The sequence below is a fragment of the Geotrypetes seraphini genome, chromosome 8 (assembly GCF_902459505.1).
Source record: "Geotrypetes seraphini chromosome 8, aGeoSer1.1, whole genome shotgun sequence".
Taxonomy (NCBI): Eukaryota; Metazoa; Chordata; class Amphibia; order Gymnophiona; family Dermophiidae; genus Geotrypetes; species Geotrypetes seraphini.
The window spans coordinates 63,386,991-63,406,740 of record NC_047091.1 but is presented as its reverse complement, the minus strand read 5'-3'; the positions used below and the strand labels follow the sequence as shown (position 1 = coordinate 63,406,740).

The window sequence follows — 19,750 nt, the reverse complement described above, 5'->3', positions numbered from 1 at the left end:
CCTCAAGGGGGGGGAAATGTATCAAGCGAGTTTCCATTCATTCTTATGGGGAAACTTGCTTTGATATACGAGCAATTTGGTTTACGAGCATACTTCTGGGAATTATGCTCATAAACCAAGGTTCCACTGTATTAGAATCCACGGACAAAGTAGAAAGTCTAGAGTGTCTTTTAATTAATTCTTGGTCAGGCAAAGAGAAATCAGAAATATGCTTCAAGCAGCTTTCTCCAGAATAGAAGGTAGATGGTTTCTGGCACTCAGAACTATCATAGATTCCAATACTGCAAGACTCTAGCTTATTATTAGTCTCCATAAGATAAGAGTTGCCTAAAAATACAGAATAAAAGTAAGGTGAAAAATATCTGTGTGAGAACACAATGAAAATAGAGCAAAGCAAGTTGTATATGCCAACAAGTACAGAGTAAATTTCCAAAATCCACACAGGCATAGCCTAGTTAACTAGGGAAAGAACCAGAAAGAATATTCAGAAAGCAACACGCCAAAGGCAAGCTTTGTCAAATAATGAAGTCATATGGTGTTATAATGTGATGATGAACCTTAAAGCCAAACTTGTTCATACAGCCACTGTGCTGTGATAGTTGCAAGTCAGAACATGTTCAGAAAAGCTGCATGTATCAGGCATACTACTACAGCTATGCGTACATTCTTGTGAATCGCATGATTATGCGTTTGGGCTTGCACGCAGTAAGTAGTTTGTGTAAGCCAATGCATGTTTTGATTTGGTACTCTGTGTTTTCATGTCTCTAGATCTGCTTCTAATATGCAAAGCTTGTTCTTTTTTACTTATAGAGCACAATGAACTCCCATTAAGTCGCACGCTATTAACCCCTCCTCTAAATGGTGGAACCTAGTATGTTTAACATATATATGAGGCATATTTCACGATAAAAGCCAATAAGTATCACTAGTTTCAATTGAAATGTAACTCATTAAAAATATACTTAAATACTTAGATTTTTTTTAAGGCCAATAAAATAACAACCTTATTCAGTCTTTTGAAATTCATGCTTTAGTTATTTAGCATTTATGACACCTGTTTGTTTTATTTACTTTATTGTTTTATCATATTCAACTACCTTTGGAATTATAACGCATATTCTTTACATTGTTCATGGCTTGTTTGACATATATGTTGTTTACAAACTACTTAAATAAACAGAGTTTAAAAAAAACTTGGCTATTAGGCCAGGCATTTTCTAATTGAAGGCAGGACTCGGGGTTTTGTTGATTGGAATCAGCCCTAAAACCATTCTTTTCTTTTTTATTTTGTACTATGTTTGTCCAATTGAATGTACTTGGGTATGATTGACTCTATCCTATTTAACCATGATGATAAGAGATTATGTAAATATTTCAGTAGTAAAACCAGACTTAACAGAGAATCCACCAGGATCTGCTAAACCCTTTATTGAAGCATAAGATAAAATGATTCTGAATAATTTAGAAAAATTAGAGATAAATAAAACTTGGATGTAGTAGAGTATAATTGGGCAAGGAAAAAAAAAAAGTTTTAACAATTTGAAGTTTTTGTCATAGAAACATAGAAAGATGACGGCAGATAAGGGCTATAGCCCATCAAGTCTGCCCATACCATTTACCCACCCTCTTAAGTCTACTGCCCCCTAAAGTACAATTGTAATTATACTATCACTCTACTGACCCGCTCATTCAAGTCCTAGTGACCCTATCCCTTGGCATGACCTCGTAGGGATCCCACATAGGTATCCCATTTGTTCTTGAAGTCTGGGATGCTGCGTGCTTCGACCACCTGTACTGGAAGCTTGTTCCAATGCTCAATCACTCTCTCCGTGAAGAAGTACTTCCTGGCGTCTCCACGAAACTTCCCTCCCTTGAGTTTGAGCGGATGTCCTCTTGTGGTCGAGGGTCCCTTGAGAAGAAAGATATCATCTTCCACCTCGACCCGTCCCTTGATGTACTTAAATGTCTCAATCATGTCTCCCCTCTCCCTACGCTCTTCGAGAGTGTAGAGCTACAATTTACTCAATCTTTCTTCGTACGGGAGACCCTTTAGCCCCGAGACCAACCTGGTGGACATCTGCTGAACCGATTCAATTCTGAGCACATCCTTACGGTAATGTGGCCTCCAGAATTGCACACAGTATTCCAGATGAGGTCTCACCATGGCTCTGTACAATGGCATCATGACTTCAGGTTTCCTGTTGACGAAGCTTCTCTTGATACAACCTATCATCTGCCGTGCTTTAGATGAAGCCTTCTCCACTTGAGTGGCTGCTTTCATGTCAGCACTGATGATTACTCCCAAGTCTCGTTCTTCCGTAGTCCTGGTTAAAGTTTCTCCATTCAGGGTGTAGGTTCTGCAAGGATTTCCGTTACCGAGATGCATGACCTTACATTTCTTGGCGTTGAAGCCCAGCTGCCAGATCAAGGACCATCTTTCTAAAGTACGCAGGTCTTGCTCCATAGCATCCTGTAGATTATAGCCGTTTACTATATTGCATAGTTTGGCGTCATCAGTGAATAAGGTTACCTTGCCTTGAAGCCCTTGAGTCAGATCCCCAATGAATATGTTGAAGAGGAGTGGGCCCAGGACTGAACCCTGTGGCACTCCGCTAGTCATCTCCGACATTTTAGAGAAGGTACCGTTAACCACCACCCTCTGAAGTCTTCCACTAAGCCAATCTTTAACCCATGCAGTTAGAGTCTCTCCTAATCCCATTGATTTCATCTTGTTCAGCAGCCTGCGGTGTGGGACGCTGTCAAACGCTTTGCTAAAGTCCAGGTACATGACGTCCAAGGACTCTCTTGAGTCCAGTCTTCTTGTTACCCAGTCAAAGAAGCTGATTAGATTGGACTGGCATGACCTACCCTTGGTGAATCCATGTTGGCTAGGATCCCGGAGATTTCCCTCGTTCAGGATCGTATCTAATTTATATTTAATTAGTGTTTCCATGAGTTTGCACACTATTGAGGTGAGGCTTACCGGTCTATAGTTCGCAGCCTCAGCCTTGCAACCCTTTTTATGTAGAGGAACGACGTTGGCTGTTTTCCAGTCCAACGGAACTATCCCTGTACTTAGTGAGAGATTGAAGAGCACTGCCAACGGTTCCGCCAGAACATCTCTCAATTCTCTGAGCACTCTTGGGTGTAAATTGTCCGGTCCCATGGCCTTGTTTACCTTTAGCCTTGCCAGTTCATTGTAGACGTCCCCAGGTGTGAACTCAAAGTTCTGAAACGGGTCATCCATGTCTTGATTTATCATTAACTGTGGTCCGTGTCCCGGTGCTTCGCAGGTGAAGACTGAGCAGAAATATTCATTTAGTAGTTCTGCTTTTTCTGAATCCGCCATCGCGTAGTTTCCGTCCGATTGTCTAAGGCGTACTATACCATCTGTGTTCCTTTTCCTATCACTGATATACCTAAAGAAGGATTTGTTCCCTTTTTTAATGTTTTGTGCCAGAGTTTCTTCCACTCGAAGTTTGGCCTCCCTAACTGCTGTTTTGACCGCTGCAGATCTGGTCTTATATTCTACTTTAGTTTCTCTTCTCTGCGTACGTTTGTAGGAAAGAAATGCTTTTTTCTTCTCCTTAATGAGGTGCGAGATCTCTTCAGTGAACCATTGGGGTTTGTTGTTTCTTTGTCTTTTATCTACTGATTTTATGTAGCGATTAGTTGCTTCGTGTATAGATGATTTCAGGCACGACCACATAGTTTCCACATTGCCGGTCTCTGCTTGGTCCTGCAGCATCTGATGAACGAAATCTCCCATGCGTGCGAAGTCGGTGCCCCGGAATTTGAGCACCTTTGTTTTTGTAATTGATTTAGGGGATCCTTTCCCAAGGTTGAACCATACCATGTTATGATCGCTGGAGGCTAGCGTATCTCCTACTGAGACCTCTGAGACGCTTTCCCTGTTGGTGAGTACCAGGTCTAGGATCGCCTGGTCCCTAGTGGGCTCCGTTACCATCTGTCTGAGATGTACTCCTTTTATGGAGGTCAAGAGCCTCCTGCTGCTGCTGGTTGTTGCTGAAAATGTGTTCCAGTCTGCATCAGGCATGTTGAAGTCTCCTAGCAGTACAGTGTCGCCCCGTAGAGTTATATTCTCTATGTCTTCAATTAATTCTGCTTCCATGTCTTCCGGTTGTCTTGGAGGTCTGTATACGACACCAAGATACAGGCATTTTTTGCCACCTCTTGCCAGGTTTACCCAGAGGGACTCCCCGGTATACTTGACATCAGTGATCCTGGTGGTTTTGATGTCCTCTTTAATGTATAGTGCTACCCCTCCACCTAACCTGCCCTCTCTGTCCTGACGAAGTAGATTGTACCCCGGTATAGCCATATCCCACCCATGTGCGTCCGTGAACCAAGTCTCGGATATTGCCACCACGTCCAGGTTGGCATCCCTAATTTCAGTTTCCAGTTCTAGAATTTTATTGCCTAAACTGTGTGCATTAACATACATGGCCCTCCACACTTTGCGTTTGTTGAGTCCCTGTAAGGCTATTCCTGACTGAGTCTGTGTGGCTCCTAGAGAATTGTTTGCAAATTGGGTCCTTACCTCGGAAACAGAGTGTCGACTCGTCCCATCAGGATAGTTCCTTTCCACACCAGTATATGAGTAGGTCCCCTCCCCCAACTTACCTAGTCACTGTTCATCAATAAAGCTGTTGAAATTTAAATTCTGTTTTCCTGGTCTGCTCAGTTTTTGGTTCTTAACTAAGTTTCCTTTATGCTATTGCTGATATTCTTGAATTCATTAATGTGTTTTGCTTTCATCATCACATTTGGGAGGACACTTTATGCATCTACCACCCTTTCTATGAAGAAATACGAGGATGGTTTCAAAAGTTTGGTAAAAAAAAACCAGCAAGTTAAACAATGTAGTCTCCATCGAGTGCTATACACTTAATCCAGCGAGTTTTCAGTTTTTTCATTTTGTAGAAATGTATTATTTTAAGAGAAAAAATAATTTTGGTGTGATTATATATATATATATATTTTTTTGTCTTGTCTTTCCCACAGCACTGGCTGAAATCCTCAGTGTTAAGGATATCAGTGGGAAGAAGCTTTTCTATGTCCATTACATTGACTGTAAGTAACAGGTGATGCAAGGAAATTGGGGGAGGGGGCATATACTTAAACTTACTCAGTGATCCGACTTGTCAGGGCAAGCAGCCAGTGAGGATAGCTTACCTGAAGCCCATCATTTGTCATTCATTTGCTATCTCCATTGCTTTTAAGTGGTAAAATCAAGCTGGTTCTGGTCATGCTGTTCTTTTGGTATATATTACATTACATTAGAGATTTTTATTCCGCCATTGCCTTGCGGTTCAAGGCGGATCCTATTCTCCAGAGATTCACCTTGTGCTGTATGTGCACATTCACCAGTGATCACGTGAAGCTGGTGAGTATAAGATCTTTATGGCTATTTTCTAGTACAAAGGGTACAAGAAGTGTGACAAGTAGGTTTCTTCCCTTCACCTACGAGGATTGCAGAAGGCATCATCTACATTTTTCAACTCCACCTCCTTGTGTCACTGGGCAGTGCCACCGTTTCTTAGTTTTTCCTTCTGCAAGTGAGAAGAGAAGATGGGGTTTTTTTTCCCCTGCTCTGCATCTGTTTTATAATTTTGGGGGTTTTATCCAATTAGAGGCTTCCTGTTGCTTGCCTCTAATTTTTCAGGTGCTTGAGCACAGGCTGAGTGGCCCTGTGTTGCTCCAGAAGACTGTAGCAGGTGCTGGCTGTGTCTCCCCCCCAAAAAAAAAAGACATGTGAGAAGCTTGTGGGGTTGAGGGTTTCAGGCTCTCAGAACCTGTCTAAAAAGCTGTCTGAAGAGACAAGCAGCTGCAGTGTGAGCTGATGCAGGCACAGCACCAAGCAGATCTGTGAGTTCAGCCTATTATTATGGAAAACTTTGGGGTAGTTCAAGAGCTGGACCTTTGAGGGTCTCTGGGGCTTTCCTACAGGGACCCCCACCTAAAAAAACTCTTTTCTTAATTTTTAGAATTTATACATAACTGTTCTGCACTGTTTTCTGGTGCCAAAACACTGCTGCGGTGGCTATCTTGAATTTCCTGACTTTACTTAAAAGTCTCTATCTACTACTACTACTATTTATCATTTCTATAGTGCTGAAAGGCGTATGCAGTGCTGTACATTTAACATACAATAGACAGTCCCTGCTCAGAAGAGTTAACAATCTAATTTGACAGATAGGACATCTCAGGGTTGGGGAGATTATGGTAGAGGAAATGATACAGTGGGTATAAATATCTGACAGCAGTGAGTGGGAGTTAAGATTTGAAAGCAGTTTAAAAAAGTGGGCTTTTAGCTTGGATTTGAATATTGCTAGGGATGGAGCATGACATATTGATTCAGGCAGCCTATTCCAGGCATATGGTGCGGCAAGAAATAAGGGAAGGAGTCTGGAGTTGGCAGTGGAAGAGAAGAGTACAGATAAGAGGGGCTTGCCCGATGAACGGAATTCAGGGGGAGGAGCATAGGGTGAGATAAGTGAAGAGAGATATTGGGGGGGCTTCAGAGTGAATGCACTTGTAAGTCAGTTAGAGGAGTTTGAACTGTATTCGGAAATGGATGGGGAGCCAATGAATTGACTTGAGGAGAGAGGTAATGTGAGAATGGTGGCTATAATGGAATATGAGTCATGCATCAGCATTTTGAATGGATTGAAGAGGTGAGAGATGGGTGCATGGGAGGCCTGGGAGAAGTACGTTACAGTAGTCTGAGCATGGATAAGGGTTTTGGTAGTGTGTTCCGAGAGGAGAGGATGGATTTTGGTAATATTATAGAGGAGGAAGTGACAGGTTTTGGTGGTTTGTTGGATCTGAGCAGAGAAGGAGAGAGAGGAGTCAAAGATCACCCTAAGGTTGTGAGCTGACAAGACAGGGAGGAGGATAGTGTTATCCACACAAATAGAGAACGATGAGAGGGGGGAGGTGAGTTTAGGTAGAAAGATAAGGAGTTCAGTTTTAGCCATTCAGTTTGAGATGGCGGTAATGTCGAACAGGCAGGCTGAGATTTGGGCCTGAATTCCTGTAGAGATATGTGGTGTGGAGAGGTAGATCTGGGAGTCATCAGCATAGAGGTGATATTGAAAGCCACGAGAGGAGATTAGTATACCAAGAGAGCGGGTATATATGGATGGAGCCTTGGGGATATGCCAATAGACAGTTGGATGGCAGTGGAGGAGGATCCACCGTAACATACATTGAAAGTACGATGAGAGAGATAGGAAGAAAACCAGGAGAAAACAGAACCCTGGAATCCCAGTGAGGACAGCATGTCTAGAAGGAGGTGGTGATCAACAGTGTCAAAGGTACCAGACAGCTCGAGAAGAATGTTATAGGGGAAAACACCCTCCAGGAATTCAAGACAAAGTTGGACAAGTTCCTGCTAAACTGGAATGTACACAGGTGAGGCTGGACTCATTTAGAGCACTGGTCTTTGACCTGGGGGCCGCCGTGTGAGCGGACTGCTGGGCACGATGGACCACTGGTCTGACCCAGCATCAGTAATTCTTATGTTCTTATGAATAGAGTCCATTGGATTTGGTCAGCAACAGATCGTTAGAGATTTTAGCAAAGGCAATTTCTGTAGAATGGAGAAGGCAAAAGCCTGATTGAAGTGGGTCAAGAATATTAGAAGAAAGTCCAGACAACGGTGGTGAACAGCCAGCTCGTTAAGTTTGGATAGGACGGAGAGGAGGGAGATGGGGCAGTAGTTGGAGGGGGATGTGAGGTCTAGTGAGAGCTGTTTAACTACTGGCATGTTTGAAGACATCAGGAACTGTAGCAGTGGAGAGCGAAAGGTTGAGAATGTGACAGGAGCGATTATAGTGGGAGCAATGGATCTGAGTAGGCGGGCTGGAATCGGATTAGAGGAACAGGTGGTGGGTTTGGAGGAGGAGAGAAGGTGAGCAGTTTCCTCTTCTGTGTTTTCAGAAAAAGAAGAAAGGGTTGTAGGGGTTGTTGATGAGAGGTTGACAGAGTTGACAGTTGGAAGGGATGGTGGGTGAGGTGACATAGTTGAGAATTCAAGGTGGAACTTGTGAATCTTGTCGTGGAAGAACTCTGCTATCATCTGGGGGGAAAGTGAAGAGGGGATAGGAGGTGGGGGCACTTTGAGTATAGAGTTGAGTGTGGCAAAGAGAGGGCAAGGGTTGGCACTAAGAGAGTTAAATGGTTGTAGTATTCTTGTTTGGCAAATGAGAGGGTAGACTGGAAGGACGTCAGCATGAATTTGAAATGAATGAGGTCGGCATGCGGGATTTAAGCCAAAGATGTTCAGCAGCTCAGGTACAGGAGTGCAGGTAACAGATTTTGGTGGTTAACCAGGGCTGGGGTTTGGCACGTCTTACAGGACGTGAAATGAGAGGGGCAAGGGTATTGAGTAGAGAATGACACAGGGACAAATTTGTTCCCATTGGAACTCAATTTCCCCATCCCATCCCCATGAGTTTTGTTGCTGTCCCTGCCCCTGCCTATAAGCTCTGCCTTAACTGCACAAGCCTTGAACACTTATGATTTTAAAGTGTTTGAAGCTTGTGCAGATGAGGACGGAGCTTTCAGGAATGTGGCAGGGACAAGAAAAGAACTCACCGGGATGATATGAGAAAATGAATTTCCGCAGGTTCGGGTAAAAATTTATCCCCGTGTCATTCTCTAGTATCGATAGAAGATGAGAGAATGGAGTTATAGGAGAGGACAGCTTCATTGGTAGACTTGTTTGTTGACATAGTAGTAGAAAGGATGGACGAGACGGTAGTAGAAAGCGTGTCAGGATCAATAGCCTGAAGGTTTTTAAATGTATGGGTAGTGATTGGTTGGGTTTGGAGGGGAGGGCGATGAGTTGTGAAGGTTAGCAGTTGATGGTCGGAGATGGTAAGATTTGAGGTGCAGAATTCGGTGATAGAGCAGTTAGAGGAGAGGACAAGGTCAAGGCAGTGGCCTTTCTGATGAATAGGGGTAGTGGAACACAGCTGGAGATCTTATGAGGATGTTAGAGTAAGAAACCTGAACATATAGGAGTCAGAAGGGTAATCGGCATGGATGTTGAAGTCGCTGAGGATAAGGGAGGGAGATGAGGGTTCAAGAAAGAAGGAGAGCTAGGCGTTAAAGTCAATGAGGAAGGAGGAAAAGGAATAAAACGCATAAGGGCCGCCATGTTATAGGCACAAACATCGGGGAGGCCCGAACCCCCCTCCCTCTTAGAAAGGGTCAACTTCGCGTACGCAATGCACGTAGAACAGTGACGCCAAAGAAAAGTGGTAAAAAGAGAACACAACCTGCGTATGTCCCGCCATAGCACCCCAAAAGGCACCGTTTGTATAGGATATAATATTTTAGGCAGAAATATCATCTTAACCAATGCCGCCCTCCCCAGCAGGGACAATGGGAGATCTCTCCATGCGGCACAAAGAGCTCCAATTTTATCTATAGCAGCCACCACGTTACTGTGGTACATAACTCGAGGATCCATATGCAGATAGATGCCAAGATAACGCATTGGTTACGTACTTGGGGGATTGGCAAGGTATCATGCCAGGGCTCCCACCCCAGCCACGACAAAGGTAGCAATTCAGATTTTGCGCAATTCACTTTAAGACCGGAGATGGAACCAAACTCAGTCACCAAGCGCAACGCCACCGGCAGATGACAGAGGTCCTGGTCCAAGAATAGCAGGATATCATCTGCAAATAAGGTAATACGGCACTCCGTGCTCCCTATTTGGATGCCACGAAGCTCATGGCTGGAACAAATTTTAATGGCTAAAGGTTCAATAGCCAAGACGAACAGCAGGGGCGAGAGGGGGCAACCCTGACACGTCCCCTGGCAGATCTGGAAAGGAGTCAATAAACCACCATTGATGATAAGATGTGCCCGTGGCTCTGTATAAAGACCCTGAATCCAATGAAGGAAAGGCCCCACGAAGCCATACTCCTGCAAGACCCAAAAAAGATACTGCCAGGAGATACTATCAAAGGCCTTTTCCATGTCAAGGCCGGCTAGCGCAGAAGTGCCACCCCCTCCCCTATGCTCATGTAGCGCCGTCAATGCTTTAAGGAGGTTCATAGAAGCTTAACGCTGAGGGATGAACCCTACCTGATCATCCCCTATGAGCCTGGGTAAGAACACATTCAGCCGGGCTGCCAGTATAGCTGCTAAAAGCTTGACATCTTGATTCAGCAGCGAAATTGGATTCAGATGATATCCAACCTGAGCAGGATCCTTCCCCGGTTTTGGTAGCAAGGTAATATGGGCTAAATTACAGCGGGGGCCCGAAGCAGTGGTGGCTAAGAAATTGAAATAGTTCCCCAAGGGTTGAGCAAGAAGATCAGGCAAGAGTTTATAGTATTCTGGGCCAAACCCATCGGGGCCTGGTGCCTTGGCGAGCTTCAACTTTTTAATCCCTAGTCGGATTTCTTCCAAAGATATGGGAGCATTCAACTGCTCCGCCTGTTCTCCTAAAGCTACTTTGTGATAGTAGTAAAGATTGCAACATAAACAATATCAGCAACTAATTTCTTAGCATTTCAACGGAAAGTGAAACCAAACAAAAATCTATACGAAAAAGGAGATTACCGCTGGAAAGCGATGACCACAAATGCTCGCAGTCTAAGCAAAGTTCATGATCTGCAAGCCCCGATGTTAGAGGCAGATCTAGATATTGTCGTTATCACAGAGACATGGTTCAGTGAATCACATGGATGGGATGCAAACTTATCTGGATATAATCTTTATATGAAGGATAGAGATGGTCAAAAAGGTGGAGGAGTAGCTTTCTATGTAAAGATCAATATCCAAGCGACCGAAATGCAAGGGACCTGGGGAGAGGAAGAAGCGATCTGGCCTGCGGGCTGTAGTTTGCCCATGTCTAGTCTAGACTGTTTTCCTTGTAACTATCGTCTTGGTGAGAAGGGTTTAGGAGCTCCAGGATCTCTCGTGTAGGGAGCCTTTCCTCAGATTTAAGGAGGTGGGCATGTATGTACGACCTTTGAAGGAAGCGTTGGGGCCATTAGATGACCAGGGAATAAAGGGAGTACTAAAGGAGGACAAAGCCATCGTCGACAAACTGAACGTGTTTTTTTGCATCTGTATTTACCGAAGAGGATATATCCAATATACCGGAAGCCGACAGGCATTACACAGGAAATGAAGACGAGAAACAAACAGGGACGATGGTCAGTCTAGAGGAGATATGCAGACAGATTGATAGGCTTAAAAATGATAAATCCCTGGAACCGGATGGCATCGACCCGAGGGTAATCAAGGAACTGAAAGGGGTTATAGCTAAACTGCTCCAATTAATAGCAAATCTGTCGATCAAATTGGGAAAGATTCCAGAATACTGGAAAGTGGTGAATGTTACGCTGATCTTCAAGAAAGGTTCGAAGGGAGATCTGGGAAACTACAGATGGGTGAATCTGACTTCGGTACTGGAAAAGATGGTAGAGGCACTGATAAAGGAACGCAAACTGACGGACACAAACTGATGAGGACCAGCCAGCACAGCTTCAGCAAAGGAAGATCTTGCTTGACAAACTTACTGCACTTCTTCGAAGGAGTAAATGGGCAGATAGACAAGGGTGACCCAGTCGACATTGTCTATCTAGATTTTCAGAAGGCATTTGACAAGGTTCTGCATGAACGTCTCCTTCGAAAAATTGCGAGCCATGGAATCGAGGGTGATATACTCACGTGTATTAAAAATTGGTTGGCGGATAGGAAACAGAGTGGGGGTGAATGGACAATACTTGGACTGGAAAAGCATCACGAGTGGAGTGCCGCAGGGTTTGGTACTCGGGCCTGTGCTCTTCAATATATTTATAAATGACCTAGAAATTGGCATGACGAGTGAGGTGATTAAATTTGTGGACAATAAAAAGTTATTCAGAGTTGAGGAATGTGCTGCGAAATGGCAAATGAGGTTCAACGTGGATAAGTGCAAGGTGATGCATGTCGGTAACAAAAATCATATGCATGAATACAGGATGTCCGGTGCTATATTCGAAGAGAGCCCCCAGGAAAGAGACTTGGGAGTGCTGTGCAATGTGCGGCGGCAGCAAAAAGGGCAAACAGAATGCTAGGAATGATTTAGAAGGGGATCACGAACAGATCTGAAAAGGTTATTATGCCGTTATACCAGGCCATGGTACGCCCCCACCTGGAATACTGCGTCCAACACTGGTTGCCGTACATGAAAAAGGACATTGTACTACTGGAGAGGGTCCAGAGAAGAGCGACAAAAATGGTTAAGAGACTGGGGGAGTTGCCATACAACGAGAGGCTAGAGAAACTGGGCCTCTTCTCCCTTGAAAAGAGAAGACTGAGAAGGGGACATGATCGAAACATTCAAGATATTGAAGGGAATTGACTTAGTAGAGAACGAGAGGGCACTCGCTAAAGTTAGAAGGGAAAAGATTCCGTACAAATGTAAGGAAGTTCTTCTTCATTCAGAGAGTGGTAAAAACCTGGAATGCTCTTCCGGAGGCTGTTATAGGGGAAAGCACCCTGCAGAGATTAAAGACAAGATTGGATAAGTTCCTACTGGAACAGAACATACGTAAGTAAGGCTAGACTCAAATAGGGCACTGGTCTTTGTCCTAAGGACTGCCTAGTGAGTGGAGAGCTGGGCACGAAAGACCACTGGTCTGACTCAGCAGCGGCAAATCTTATGTTCCTTTCTACTAAAAGTAATCTCAGCCTTCCATGTACATCAGGAAGTCCGGCTTCCGGTGTTTCATGCCACAGGTATGAAGAAAGACAAAATATTAGCGTTGCTGAACGTGAGGAGTGTTCTCCGTTATCTTGAGATAACAAATGAATTTTGTCTTTCGCGCATCCTGTTGTGTTAACCAACCTTAGCAGACGGGGAAAACAAGCCCAAAGGTGTCCATTTCTAGATGGATTTGCATGGCTATTTCGTCAGCGTACATTGAATGTGGTAAACAGCTGCAAATTTCCTTGAAAGCACATTCTACCAGAGGCGTGGCCTCATCATGAGCAGAATCTCAGACAGTTCTGTCTGAGGAGATTTGTAGATCAGCTACATGATCCACCTTCTATACTTTTACAAAGTCTTACAGAGTGGACATGCTGGCACAAATGGACACTATCTTTGGGTCCTCAGTGCTCGCAGCAGGCTCATCTGCCCCATTGAAGACACAAGAAACTGCTTAGGTACGTCTCACTTGTCAAGTCTACTGTACCCTTTGCACTAGAAGGGAAGTTTAGGTTCTTATCTGGATAATAATCTTTCTAGTAGAAGGGTACAGTAGGCCTAATGGCCCACCCTGTCAAATGTTTTTAGCCTACTTTCTACCTCAGACACATATGGGTGTCTCCAGATGCTTGTCTAAACCAAGAGAAAATGAAGATAAAAGTACTTATGTTAATCAGGTAAGAAGATTTATCCCTTAGCTCTATAGTGAAACCTTTGAGAGATGCTGTAGGAGCTACATAAATGCTAGTGCTGGTTGCACTCAAGTAGCTGGCTTGTTTGGTTCAACCTTGTTTATGCTATGTTTCCATTGGTTTAATTATTGGTTCTTGTTGTAGAGCAGAAAAAATATGAATTGATGGGGAGTTCCTCGTGCCTTTCTTGTGTTTTTTCCTTAGAGGTTATCCATTGCTTTGGTACAAACTGAGGAACCGAGGCACTGCCCAGTGACACAAGGAGGTGGAGTTGAAAAATGTAGATGATGCTGCAATCCTCGGTGAAGGGAAGAAACCCACTTGTCAAGCCTACTGTACCCTTCTATTAGAAAGATGATTTTTGAGGTAAGAACCTAGTTGCCATAATCGAAGAATTACCCAGATATAACATGACCATTTATTTTTTTCATCAAAAGGGGACATCTATTAATTGTCAGTCCTGCCCCCAATCCCGCCCTAGCCCCACCCCAACCGTGCCCTAGCCCCGCCCTAATTTCTTCCATTCATTTTTCATGTACACATCTTATTAATTCATAATGGTAACCATAAAATTTAAAAAAACTACAAAGCACTATACGCAGAGAAAATGTTAATTATCATTTATATTTGGGAGGGTTTTCAAAGATACCAAGGCAAATGACTTTAAAATATGCAATGTCACCTCAGTAACTATAGAAAAATAGACATATATAGTGCAAAATATAGACAGCAGATATAAATTCTCAAAACTGACACGTTTTGATCACTAAATTGAAAATAAAATCATTTTTCCTACCTTTGCTGTCTGGTGATTTTATGAGTCTCTGGTTGCGTTTCCTTCTGTCTGTGTATCCTTTCTTTCTTTCTGCACTCAGGCCCAACAATTGTCCCTTTCTATTCCCTCCCTCCTTCCTTCTATGTCCTTAGTGCCCCCAGTGCCTCCTTCCTATGTCCTTAGTGCCCACAGTGCCTCCTTCCCATGTCCTTAGTGCCGCTTCCTATGTCTTTAGTGCGCCCTTCCTTGTCTTTAGTGCCCCCCAGTGCCTCCTTCCTATGTCCTTAGTGCCCCCAGTGCCTCCTTCCCATGTCCTTAGTGCCCCTTCCTATGTCCTTAGTGCCCCCAGTGCCTCCTTCCCATGTCCTTAGTGCCCCTTCCTATGTCTTTAGTGCCCCCCCGTGCCCTCTTCCTATATCTTTAGTGCCCCCAGTGCCTCCTTCTCATGTCCTTAGTGCCCCTTCCTATGTCCTTAGTGCCCCCTTTTCATGTCTTTAGTGCCCCCGAGAGCCTCCTTCCCATGTTTTTAGTGCCCCCAGTGCCTCCTTCCCATGTTTTTAGTGCCCCCAGTGCCTCGTTCCTATTTCCTTAGTGCCCCCAGGGCCTCCTTCTCATGTCTTTAGTGCCCCCTTCCATGTCTTTAGTGCCCCCAGTGCCTCCTTCCTATTTCCTTAGTGCCCCCAGTGCCTCCTTCCCATGTCTTTAGTGCCCCCAGTGCCGCCTTCCCAAGTCTTTAGTGCCCTCCAGTGCCTCCTTTCCATGTCCCTCTCACTGCCTTCCACACATTGTCCCACCCCCACCCCCGAAGCCAGCGATTGACTGGCTCAGAACATCCTCTCCGACGTCAAAATTGATGTCAGAAAGAAGACTTCCTGTCGACTTTAGGAGCAGCAGCAGGGCGGTAAGATAGCAGCGGACCGGGGGAAAGGAAGGAGGGAGGTTTTGGCTTTTTTTTGTGCGCGGCAGGTAGGGACAGGAAGTGATCACCTGTCTCGTTGTCCTCGAGCACAGTTTTGGGACACTGTCCCTGAAAACGGGACATTTCGGTGTCCCGAAGCTGTGTGCGGGGACAATGAGACAGGAGGTCTGAAAACGGGACGGTCCCGTTCAAAATGAGACGTATGGTCACCTTACCCAGATACAGCTCGTAATATGAAGAAAGAGAAATTGTGTGGACACATGTCTGTTTGCCTGATCCTGTGATATTTCATTAAGCTCAGCTGGTGCCCAACTGTTTGGCTTGTTGTTTTGTTGGTATTATTTGCCTGATAGAGACATTAACTAACCCCAGACATCTGGAGATGAGAGAGAGAATGAGTCAGCACATCCTCTAGACACATGAGGCATTTGAAGATCTATTCTGTTACGTCCCTTCTGGATTCAGTGCACTAGATGTTCAATCCCATCCCGCAATCTGGGAGTTGCAGAAATCATAAGAACATAAGAATAGCCTTACTGGGTCAGACCAATGGTCCATCAAGCCCAATAGCATGTTCTCATAGTGGCCAATCCAGGTCACTACCCAAGGAGTAGCAATATTCCATGCTACCGATCCAGGGCAAGCAGAGGCTTCTCCATGTCTTTTTCAATAACAGACTGGACTTTTCCTCTAGGAAATTGTACAAACCTTTCTTAAAACCAGCTATGCTATCCGCTCTTACCACAACCTCTAGCAAAGCGTTCCAGAGCTTAACTATTCTTTGAGTGAAAAATATTTCCTCCTATTGGTTTTAAAAGTATTTCCCTGTAACTTCGAGTGTCCCGCTAGTTCTTGTAATTTTTAATGGAGTGAAAAATCGATCCACTTGTGCCATTCTACTCCACTCAGGATTTTGTAGACTTCAATCATATCTCCCTTTAATCTTCTCTTTTCTCGGAGCCCTAACCTTTCCTCATACGAGAGAAGTTCCATCCTCTTTATCATGGTCGCTCTTCTTTGAACCTTTTCTAGTGCCGATATATCTTTCTTTTTTTTTAAATTTATTTATATCATTTTCAAACTTGTATCAAGCATAATAACTTGTACAGAAAGACGTTAAACATAAGAACAAATTCCATCAAGATTGACATTACAACAGACAAAAAAGAAAAAAGACATATGTTTAACTTTACTCAAGTCCTACAAAAGGATCCAAGATTAATAAAATGCGAGAAAATTAAGTAAATAGTCAAGGATATAAAGCTGAGGGCTAATGCCTAAATTAATCTGAAGAACTAATGATGTTCTTCTCCAAACGGGATAATGCCAAGAAGTTAGTTAACTGAAAGGTTCAGACAAAACATACTTAATTTCATGGTGATGCACTATACACTTGCAAGGTGCCTTAAATAGAATGTAGCCCCTAAAGCTAAAACACCTGGCTTCAAAAGAAAAAATTCACGTTGGCGCTTCTGCGTCTCACATGAGAGATCGGGAAACATCTGAATTTTAAGTCCAAGAAATTATTTTTGTCTATTTTTGAAGAATAGTCTCAAAATCCATGCTTTGTCTGGCTGAAGAGCTACCGTTAAGATTAATGTCGCTGGAATTGCCATTTCTTTATCTGATGTCTCAAGTAAGGTTGATACATCACTTGACGTTGAACTTGATTTTTTGTAGGCAAGTAATAAACCTGAGAGAATGGAGGTAAGCAAATCTCTGGAGAAGGGAGTGATTCCTGGGGATTGGAGGAGAGCGGATGTGGTCCCTATTCATAAAAGTGGTCACAGGGATGAAGCAGGAAACTACAGGCCGGTGAGCCTCACTTCAGTTGTTGGAAAAATAATGGAAGTGTTGCTGAAAGAAAGGATAGTGTATTTCCTTGAATCTAATGGGTTACAGGATCCGAGGCAACATGGCTTTACAAAAGGTAAATCGTGCCAAACGAACCTGATTGAATTTTTTGATTGGGTGACCAGAGAGCTGGATCGAGGACATATGCTAGATGTAATTTACTTGGATTTCAGCAAAGCCTTTGATACAGTTCCTCATAGGAGGCTGTTGAACAAACTTGAAGGGCTGAAGTTAGGACCCAAAGTGGTGAACTGGGTCAGAAACTGGCTGTCGGACAGACGCCAGAGGGTGGTGGTTAATGGAAGTCGCTCGAAGGAAGGAAAGGTGACTAGTGGAGTCCCTCAGGGTTCGGTGCTGGGGCCAATCCTGTTCAATATGTATGTAAGTGACATTGCTGAAGGGTTAGAAGGAAAAGTGTGCCTTTTTGCAGATGATACCAAGATTTGTAACAGAGTAGACACCGAAGAGGGAGTGGAAAATATGAAAAAGGATCTGCAAAAGTTAGAGGAATGGTCTAATGCCTGGCAACTAAAATTCAATGCAAAGAAATGCAGAGTAATGCATTTGGGGATTAATAATAGGAAGGAACCGTATATGCTGGGAGGAGAAAAGCTGATATGCACGGACGGGGAGAGGGACCTTGGGGTGATAGTGTCCGAAGATCTAAAGGCGAAAAAACAGTGTGACAAGGCAGTGGCTGCTGCCAGAAGGATTCTGGGCTGTATAAAGAGAGGCGTAGTCTGTAGAAGGAAGAAGGTGTTGATGCCCCTGTACAGGTCATTGGTGAGGCCCCACTTGGAGTATTGTGTTCAGTTTTGGAGACCGTATCTGGCGAAAGACGTAAGAAGACTTGAGGCGGTCCAGAGGAGGGCAACAAAAATGATAGGAGGCTTGCGCCAGAAGACGTATGAGGAGAGACTGGAAGCCCTGAATATGTATACCCTAGAGGAAAGGAGAGACAGGGGAGATATGATTCAGACGTTCAAATACTTAAAGGGTATTAACGTAGAACAAAATCTTTTCCAGAGAAAGGAAAATGGTAAAACCAGAGGACATAATTTGAGGTTGAGGGGTGGTAGATTCAGGGGCAATGTTAGGAAATTCTACTTTACGGAGAGGGTGGTGGATGCCTGGAATGCGCTCCCGAGAGAGGTGGTGGAGAGTAAAACTGTGACTGAGTTCAAAGAAGCGTGGGATGAACACAGAAGATTTAGAATCAGAATCATATTAAATATTGAACTAGGCCAGTTACTGGGCAGACTTGTACGGTCTGTGTCTGTGTATGGCCGTTTGGTGGAGGATGGGCAGGGGAGGGCTTCAATGGCTGGGAGGGTGTAGATAGGCTGGAGTAAGTCTTAACAGAGATTTCGGCAGTTGGAACCCAAGCATAGTACCGGGTAAAGCTTTGGATTCTCGCCCAGAAATAGCTAAGAAGAAAAAAAATAAAAATAAAAAAATTTAAATTGAATCAGGTTGGGCAGACTGGATGGACCATTTGGGTCTTTATCTGCCGTCATCTACTATGTTACTATGTTACTCCGATACTCCCAGTATTTCCTGTAGATATCGCGCTATATCTTTCTTTAGATAAGGAGACCAGAATTGAACGCAATACTCCAGGTGAGGTCACACCATGGAGCGATACAGAGGCATTATAATATTCTTAGTCTTGTTAACCATCCGTTTTAAAATAATTCCTAGCATCTTGTTTGCTTTTTTGGCCGCTGCCGCACATTAGGTGGAAGGTTTCATCATATTGTCTACAATGACACTCGGATCCTTTTCTTGGGCACTAACCTCCAAGGTGGACCCCAGCATATGGTAACTGTGATTCAGGTTATTCTTCACAATGTGCATCCCTTTAATTTGTCTACATTAAATTTCATCTGCCACTTGGATGCTCAGTCTACCAGTTTCCTAAGGTCCGCCTTCAATTTTTCACAATCCGCATTCGACTTAACAACTTTGAACAGTTTAGTGTCACCTCACTCATTGTTCCAATTTCCAGATTATTTATAAATAAATAGAACTGATCCCAGTACAAACCCCTGTGGCACTCCACTGTTTTCTCTCCTCCATTGAGAAAAATGACCATTTAATCCTACCCTCTGTTTTTTATGGTTTTTTTTAAATTTCTTTATTCATTTTATGTCTTACAACAAGTGTACAATAAATATCGAACAAATATATTACAATACCACTTGAAAATCTACAATATCATACAACAAGATGATTTAACCCCCACCCCCCTTCCAAATTCAAATACAACTATATTATATCTCAAGAAAATAATATTGTATGTCATTCATATATATATTCTTAATGGAAAATCAAGAATCCCCCCATCCCAAATCCACATGTGTATAAAAATTGGGAAAAGTGTAAATTATTCATTATAATAATTTAATAATGGTCCCCACACATCCTTACATTTATTATAATAACCTTTTTGCACTGCCAACGCTCTTTCCATTTTATATACATGACAAACTGAATTCCACCAGAAACAATAATTCAGACTTTTACAATCCTTCCAATTATATGTTATTTGTTGGATGGCAACTCCTGTCAATATCATCAAAAGCTTGTTATTATTAGCAGATATTTGACTTTTAGCTCTCATGGACATGCCAAATATAATTGTGTTATATGACAACGCTACATGATTTTCTAACAAGCAATTTATTTGATCCCAAATAGACTGCCAAAAAGCCTTAATGAATGGACAATAAAACAATAAATTATCTAAAGTTCCAGCCCTCTGT

At 43.4% G+C, this 19,750-nt stretch overlaps 1 protein-coding gene across 1 annotated transcript in view; it reads left to right on the top strand.

Annotated features, from left to right (window-relative positions):
* Positions 1–19,750, top strand: part of KAT5 (lysine acetyltransferase 5) — a 267,178-nt gene that overhangs the window by 88,532 nt on the left and 158,896 nt on the right. Inside the window, 1 exon segment of the mRNA XM_033954195.1 lies at positions 5,026–5,094. Coding sequence (XP_033810086.1) covers positions 5,026–5,094 — 69 coding nt within the window.